Source organism: Melozone crissalis, unplaced genomic scaffold (genome assembly GCF_028551555.1).
Source record: "Melozone crissalis strain CALT ecotype California unplaced genomic scaffold, PUWL_Pcris_2 ptg000017l_1, whole genome shotgun sequence".
Classification (NCBI taxonomy): domain Eukaryota; kingdom Metazoa; phylum Chordata; class Aves; order Passeriformes; family Passerellidae; genus Melozone; species Melozone crissalis.
The window spans coordinates 2,245,956-2,254,098 of record NW_026535795.1 but is presented as its reverse complement, the minus strand read 5'-3'; the positions used below and the strand labels follow the sequence as shown (position 1 = coordinate 2,254,098).

The window sequence follows — 8,143 nt, the reverse complement described above, 5'->3', positions numbered from 1 at the left end:
AATGTCTAATTATACAAAGCAGGATGTTCTGTTTCAGAAGAGATTTGGGAGGTTTCATGCAATATTGATACAGAAATTGTATTTAATGCAGCAGGTTTACAAGGCGAGAGGCAAAAGGAAATGTAAATGCAAACGTGGGGATTTATCCTGTGGCTTTTCCCTCTGTCAGAAAGTGCCTAAGTGCTGGAAGTCTCCTGTGAAACAGCAAAATTCTCCCAACTGGAGGCAGTTTCAGGCACACAGTGTGTATCCAGAAAGGGAAAGAAGCTGTGAGCTTAATCTAACTGAATTTCCATTGTTGTGTGCTGTTGCTATTTATTTTACTCATTTTTATTTCAAAGCAAGAAACACAAAATCCCTGTTAGAGGGAGCTGGATCAATACTGAGGAATTCTTTGTCAGATGAAATAAGAGCAGTCATTAACCTTGCTGCTTATGAATTAAATGCAATCTCCACTTTTCAGCTCACCTCTCCCACAGCATCCCCTGCAAACTTCCCTCATTTCCTCAGCAATTAAAGCCCAGCTCAGCCACCCAAAAAAGGATTGTAACAAACAGCCTTGCAGCTCTCCTGCTGCTGTTTGGGTGGGAAAAAGGAGGAGGTGTTTCCTGATGTGGATTGGGTATTTTGGTGACAGGAACTCTCCTTAGGTGTGGATTTGTGGATCAGGGATATCATTGACAGCCCTGATGTCTCTTGGAGCAGCACCTGGAGAAAGCTGATGGCCACAGCCCAGCTGTGGGGTCCCCTGGCCAAATTCCAGCCCATTTTACTCCAGTGAAAGTCATCCAGGAGCTGGAGCTGCTGGGGATGGTCCAGAGGAGGCTCCAGGCTGGGCAGAGGGACGGAGCAGAGCTGGCATTGCTCACCTGCACAGGAGACCAGGGGTGAGCTCAGGGTGGCCTTGCAGGGAAGATGGAGAAGCTTTGGACAGGGATGGAGGGACAGCACACAGGGAATGGCCTCAAACTGGCGGGGAGCAGGGTTAGAATGGATTTTAGGAGGAATATCTATAGAGACACCTGATGTCATTGTCCACAACAAAGCAAAATCAAAGCCCAGTTTCTAAAATGATCATGAAGTTTTTAATCTCTGGCAAACCACTGATCTCTCCAAGTCATCAGCAGTTTCAAGTTCCAATTGACATTTCTGTGCATATGGAATTATATTTGCTGCTACTTGTGCACTGCTAAAAGGCCAGGGACAGAAGAGGTTTGAAGCAGGAGATGTTGAAATAGTGTGAAACTGTTTATACATTTGTATTTACAATAAATATTTTTGCCACACCTTTGTTTTGTTGGAGCCCTCATGTGCACAGGAGTGAATCTTTTAATCTGCAGATCGAGTTTCTACAAGAGGTACAAAGCTGTGCTGCAAGTATTTGTTTGATTTCTTGCATTGTTTGATTTCTAGTATTTATTTCCTTTCCTTGCAGTAAATCCTCCTTCCCTGCTGGACCTTTCCATCCATCTCTGCTGTGTCACTGAGCAAGAGGATATTGATGCATTCCTAATACCAGAACTATTTTTGCCTCTTGCCTGACCAATGGGATTCCTTAAAATTTGAGTTTGGCCTCCTGAATTTTAGGGAGTTTGATGCTCGCTAGGAATTTTGGCTGCTTTATAGCAATCTTTGAGAAAGATTGGCTGAGTTCTGCGGAGTTAATGCTTCACCCTCAGCTCTCCACACCAAACACTTCTATACTATTTCAGAGAGACTAGTAATGTGTGCTACAATTATTAGGTTAAAATCACAAACTTATGCAAATAACAACATATCTTGCTTGCAGAGTTTAGTAGGATTTTCTTTTTTCGGTAAACATGTTTGATTTCATCTTTTTGCAATCCAGGTCTAATTTTCGAAGTTCCCTTTGCTTTTGCCAAGGCATCCTGGTATCAAATCTCTTATGTTAACCAGGTTTAAAGTCCATCCTCTGTCTGGTGTCCCCCGATATTCCAGCAGAAACCTCGAGGGGTGGGAGCTGGGCAGATTTGCTGTGACCCCAGCGCTGCCGAGGAGGGGATTTGTGGATTTGAGGATTTGTTTCAGAGAGAGGAGCGGGGGAAGAGAGACACGGAGAGAGAGAGAGAGACAGAAAAAGAGAGAGGGAGAGGGGAGGGGAGTGCGCGGCGCTGCCGCTGCTGTCACAGCAGCATCTGGCAGCAGCTTTGCGAAGCTCCCGCTCTCCTCTCCGAGCATCCCGATCCCGCAGCTGGAATCGGCGCAGGCACGGCAGCAGCGCCACACGGGTTCATCGCTCCGCCGCTCCTCCTTCCTCCCTCTCGGCAATAATTCATTCACCTGAGGGCTTTGCTTCTCCGCACCTCCCTCTCTCACCTCGCTCATTCTTGATGCGGAGAGAGGGGAGGAAAGGGCGTTGTGGGCAGCGCGGATTTCGCTGGGCGGCTTAAAGAGAGCCAGAGGAGAGAGAGAAAGAAAGAAAGAGGGAAGGAAAAAAAAAAAAGAAAAAAAGAAGAAGACGGCATAAAGCGGCTGCGGGAGGAGAGGAGGAGAGGAGAGCGGAGGCTCCCGCGGTGGCCGGAGCGGGGCGCGGATTTCCCTGGGCAGCTTAAAGAGAGCCAGAGGAGAGAAAGAAAGAAAGAAAGAGGGAAGGAAGAGGAAAAAAAAAAAAGAAAGAAAAAAAGAAAAGAAAATAAATAAAAAAAGAAGCAGACGGCATAAAGCGGCGGCGGTGTGAGGAGAAGAGGAGAGAAGAGCAGAGGCTCCGCGGTGGCCGGAGCGGGGCGCGGAATTCTTTGCGCGGCTTAAAGAGAGCCAGAGGAGAGAAAGAAAGAAAGAAAGAGAGAAGGAATTAAAAAAAAAAAAAAATAAAAAATAAGCAGACGGCATAGAGCGGCGGTGTGAGGCTCGGAGAAGAGCGCGGAGGCTCCGCGGTGGCCGGAGCGGGGCGCGGAGCGGCCGCGGGTGCGCACCATGGGCTGGCGGCTGCTGCTGCTGGCCCTGGCGCTGGGCGGCCGCGTCGCCTCCGCGCAGAACGACACGGAGCCCATCGTGCTGGAGGGCAAGTGCCTGGTGGTGTGCGACTCCAACCCGGCCCCCGACGCCAAGGGCTCCTCGTCCTCCTCCTCCTCCTCGCCGCTGGGCATCTCCGTGCGCGCCGCCAACTCCAAGGTGGCCTTCTCGGCCGTGCGGAGCACCAACCACGAGCCCTCCGAGATGAGCAACAAGACGCGCATCATCTACTTCGACCAGGTGAGCATCCCCCGGGCAGCGCATCCCCCGCAGCAACAGGTGCCCTTCCCGCATCCCGGAGCCGGGATCCGCCCGGGGGAGAGCTGCAGGGCTTATTTAGGCGAGGTTTATTTAGGCGAGATGAATCCGGGGGTGCACAGGTTCCCCGATTGTCCCCAGGTGCGGCACCGGCCCCTCCGCACCTGCGGGAGAAGCGGCACCGAGCGCGGAGGTGACATCGCCTCGAGAGGCTGGGACAGGGGGCTCAGGACAGCCTGTGCAGGGTTTAGATTTTGGGTACGTGCCGGGGGAGCAGCGCTCGGTGTCACCAATGCAGTGACATCGCCCCGAGGGCTGGGTACAGGGGGCTCAGTGCACCTGGGTATGGTTTAGATGGTTTGGGCTTAGCTTTTGAGGGAGGAAGGATTCTGAGGGAAAACCCTTCAACTTTCCCGGCACAATTGACGGTCCGGCTCAGCCCAGCACTGATATTAACAGGCAGGCACCAGCACACGCTTTAATCCCAGCTCCTGGAGTCACTGAGACTGATGGATCTTCTTGTCCCTGTCAACTGTGGTGGCAGCTGGAGCCAGATGTGCCCCACAGCTTAGTGCTGGCACCAAAAATCACCCCAAAACTCCATAGACAATCCTGGAGGCTTCCAAGGGCTCTGCCTGGTACAAAGGAGCCTGGAAATATCCATTAAAAATCACCCCAAAACTCCATGGACAGTCCTAGAGGGTTCCGAGGGCTCTGCGTGGCACAAAGGAGCCTGGAAATACCCATTAAAAATCACCCCAAAACCTCTATGGACAGTCCTAGAGGCTCCTGAGGAGCCTGGAAATATCCATTAAAAATCACCCCAAAACTCCATGGACAGTCCTGGAAGCTTCTGAGGGCTCTGCCTGGCACAAAGACTGGGAATATCCATTAAAAATAAAGCATAATTAGGTGGTAAGGAGCAAAATGCAGTCATTAGAGAGGATGTGAAGCATATGGGTGATGCACTCATCTTGTACATTCCCCCGTGTCACTCCTCTCTGTTGAATTAATTAAACCCAAATTGTTGTTAGTGCTGGTGCAAGCAGGTGAGGGCTCCCAGGCAGGCTCTGCTGGGCTGTGCTGGTGCTCCAGGAGCCCAACCTGGCTGAGCTGGGTTTGGCTCCTGCTGCTCCTGCAGCCCTTGCTCACACCTGGCTCCTTGGGAAGGCTCCTTGGGAAGGCAGCCTTGGCTTGGCCACTGCTCTTCAGCCAAAATCCACATGCCCCTCCCAGAATTGGTGTTTTTATGTAATTTTGGGGAATGATGAACAAAAATGCCTCTTAAAAACGTGTGTGGAAGAAAGGACTTGAGGGAATAGTGTAGTAGCAAAGTAAGAAATAATTCCCATCTTAGATTATTTGTAGTAAAGTTGTCCTATAAATACAACTGCATACCCATTTAATGAGTTATTCCAAAGTAATTGAGAGAAGATGAATAAACGCGCATAGTTGTAAATTAAATTTTCCTTTAAATGGTTTCTAAAGTAAACAATCTGTATTTTTCTTTCGCACTCACTACCTGTACTAATCCCCACGCTGTATTTTTCTGTTTGTAGATCCTTGTAAATGTGGGCAATTTTTTCACATTGGAGTCTGTCTTTGTATCACCACGGAAAGGAATTTACAGTTTCAATTTCCACGTAATTAAAGTCTACCAGAGTCAAACAATTCAGGTATGTTGATGAGTATGATTATATAAAATCTTTATTTAACTGGTTTGTTTAGAATAGAATATTGACTGAGCATGGGAGCATTTAATATGATTTTAAGGAAAAAATAGCTTTACAGCAACATGTGGTGTTGACTTGCTGGCAGTAGAGTCCATCAATTTACAATGAACAGAAATAAGGCAGGAGCCTCACCTCAGATAAATCACCACAACTTCACTTCCATGCCATGAATATCTGGGTGTCATAAAGCATTCCACAGAATGAGTGATCCAAGAGTAAAAGAGAGCTCTGAATTCCCCTGAAGTGCTGTTGAAGAGTCGTGTTGGCTCCAGGTGAAACTCACTGTGTTTTAAACTCACAGGAGTTCTGGGTATCAGATTTGAGTCATTTTGGAACAATTTGTGCCCTGGCATCTGGTGCCAGGTGCCTGGTTATGCCCTCAGTGTGCTGAGGACCAGGGTTGGTTATGTCCCTACAGCAATGTCTTCTAGGGAAACCTTTACAGCAATTCAAACTCCTTTTTTCACCACACAATGTATAAAAGCTGTGTGATGTATTAGAGAAAAGGGGTAATTCTGCACTTAATAGCAATGGAGCTGCCTGATTAAACACCAGAGGGAAAAGCCTTTAAATTCCTGAGCATCCCCTTGCTGAGCCAACAGCAAATTCCTTGGAGTAATTCCTTCACCCCCCTGCCAGTGCTGTGACACCTCCTGGCTTCCAGAGCTGCAGGAACCTCTGTGGCTTCTCTCATTTCCAATCAGGTCAATGGCAAAGCCTTAAGTGAAACACTGACCTCACAAGAATCTCTACAATGAGTTTTCAATCTGTTTAATGTGCTCAAAAATTGCTCTTTTCACTCTCTGGCATGCTGAAGGTTGAGTAAGAGTGTGTCAGCCCCTTCAGTGGATTTAAAATGCCCTTTGCCAAGAGAGATGCCAAGCCTTGGCTTCTGGGAGTCCAGCTCTGGAATTTCACAAACAGGAGCTCAGAACTGGGAGTCTGGGGCTTGTGGCAGGGAATGTTCCAGCCTGTGGCTCATAACACAAAATCTTTCATGGATGAGAGGTTCTGAGGTGATGGATGGGTTTGCTAGGCCCCTTTTGGGGTATTCAGTGTGAGACCATCCCCTGCAAACCTGCCATGTGCCTTCTGGTGTGATTGAATTCCTGTCAGATGATTCCAGGGGAACCTGATGGAGCAGAAAGAGTGAGAAACCCAAGCCAAGCCATGAGTAAAGCCCCGATGCCCTTTTCCTGTGGGGTAAATGGGGAGGAGAACCAGAAACCATTGCAGTGCATCAAACTGGTTTGATTCTCAGCCACATCCACCCCACTAAATCACCTGCAGGCTCCCACACAAGGGATGTTGCTCTGTCCCCACAGCATCTGTTAGAGCCATTAAATATCATTAAACTGCAGCTGGCTCCCTGGAGAACCTGATTAAGTGGATTTCCCAGACAGGTGAATCCCAAATAAATACCAGCCTGTGCTGCCCTGACTTCTGCTGAGCACTAATTTATTCTGTGGTGACTCCCATTAAAATTAACGGGACCATATGCAGGGCCAGCACAGTGGATGTGGGTGAGCATCCCATAATTCACCCTCTGTGACTGCATTAGGGCTGCTTGGGAAGGAAAGGCAGCAGAGCTGAGAGCTTGCCTTGGGGGAAAAATGAAAAATGCCTGGGTCTGCCCATTCTCCCAGGCCTGCCCATCTTCATTTAGGGATGCTGCTTTCAGAGCAGAGGCTGTGCTGCCTTCAGAAGTGTTTTATAGGAAAAAATTGAGCCAGTTTATAAAGATCTGTTCTAAACTTCAGAACTAAGCTGCCATCAGTATTGAGAGGGACACACATTTTGTTCCCAGTGAAGTGTGAGCTCCCAGCCCACTGTGGTGCTTCTGGCACCTCATGTAACACCTCTGGGTGCCCAAATTTCTTGAAAATATATATTTATTTTTACTGTGTGACTAAATAACCCTTGAGACAGGCAAAGTGGTACCAACTGAGGTGATGTCTCACTCAGCTGCAGGTCTAGCTCATGAACATCCACGTTCTCGTGCCAAATAAATGTCCTTATTAGTTTCAAACAACCCAAAAATCGCTGAAGATTGGGCCCTTGCACAGTGGTTAGTATTCAGGGGTAGTTCCCGATGTTTTGCAGTTCATTAGAGCTTCTCAGGGGCTGTTTTGCAGGTGAACCTGATGCTGAATGGGAAGCCAGTGATCTCTGCCTTCGCTGGGGACAAGGACGTCACCCGTGAGGCCGCCACCAACGGGGTGCTGCTCTACCTGGACAAGGAGGACAAGGTTTACCTGAAGCTGGAGAAGGGCAATCTGGTTGGGGGGTGGCAGTACTCGACGTTCTCTGGCTTCCTGGTCTTCCCCCTGTAAAGTCCATGTTCCCGTGGCGTTCATCCAGGTGTGGACTCATCCTTGTTCCATGAAGATCGTTCCTGTCATCATGGAGTGATGGCTCTTTATTGCTTCCTCGTGGGTGGTTTTGGATTCTCTCCATGGATTCTGGCCCCATCTGAACTGCTCAGAAGTTCCACAGAATTCCGTGTGTCCAAACACGGTATCTTTGGCCTGAGACTAAAGCAGACAATAAATACCAACGCTTAAGGTTTCAGCCTAGAGCTGCCTGCAAGATTTACTCCCGTTTCCCTTCCTGGATTCAGGGAAGAAATGGATTTTCTTTTAACTGTGAAAAGACTGGCACCGAGTCTTTCATGCAGGAGGGTTTGAGCTCAGACTTCAAGCAAGAGTTAGCGTGTTGCTGCCAAGGAGCTGTGTTGATGTTTTGGCCATGTTTGTGTCCTGGGCTGCACTGCCATCGCCATTCCCCTGTCCTGGAGAGGTCATTCCCGTTCCTGAGGGCTGGCTCGAGCTCTCCTCTCTGTGTTGTGTGTTGGATGGTTCACCCAAATATTTAACTCAGTCCCAGCCAAGTCCAGGCTCCGTAAATCTGAGGATGTGTTTTGGTTGGGTTTGGAAGGATTTCCTCTTTCCCACTGATTCCTAAAGGGAAAAGCAGATTCCAACCATTGGTGGGCACGCAGGCACGGCTTTGCTGAACAGCTCTGCCCTGCAGGACACCTCACACCTGTTCTTCAATTTTAATTAACTCGATTGATAATTACTGCTTTATTGAGCTCCCGAGGGATTCCTTCCTTAGACACAACCACTCTGTCAGCTGGAGATGTGATCCCCCTTGTTTGTATTTCTGTGTATTTTCCA

The 8,143-nt window shown here is 48.7% G+C and overlaps 1 protein-coding gene across 1 annotated transcript; it reads left to right on the top strand.

Annotated features, from left to right (window-relative positions):
* Positions 1-2,934: 2,934 nt before the first annotated feature.
* Positions 2,935-7,787, top strand: CBLN4 (cerebellin 4 precursor). Its single transcript, XM_054274939.1, has 3 exons — positions 2,935-3,213; positions 4,791-4,907; positions 7,100-7,787. Exons 1-3 carry the CDS (start codon positions 2,935-2,937, stop codon positions 7,295-7,297), a joined length of 594 nt encoding a protein of 197 aa, XP_054130914.1. The 3' UTR covers positions 7,298-7,787.
* Positions 7,788-8,143: the final 356 nt, after the last annotated feature.

What these genes read in the sequence shown, in the direction of transcription:
- CBLN4 (XM_054274939.1), top strand. Translation starts at nt 2,935, where the DNA reads ATGGGCTGGCGGCTGCTGCTGCTGGCCCTGGCGCTGGGCGGCCGCGTC. An exon ending in GCATCATCTACTTCGACCAG is followed by an intron (nt 3,214 to 4,790) that starts GTGAGCATCCCC and finishes TTCTGTTTGTAG; the next exon opens with ATCCTTGTAAATGTGGGCAA. An exon ending in ACCAGAGTCAAACAATTCAG is followed by an intron (nt 4,908 to 7,099) that starts GTATGTTGATGA and finishes GCTGTTTTGCAG; the next exon opens with GTGAACCTGATGCTGAATGG.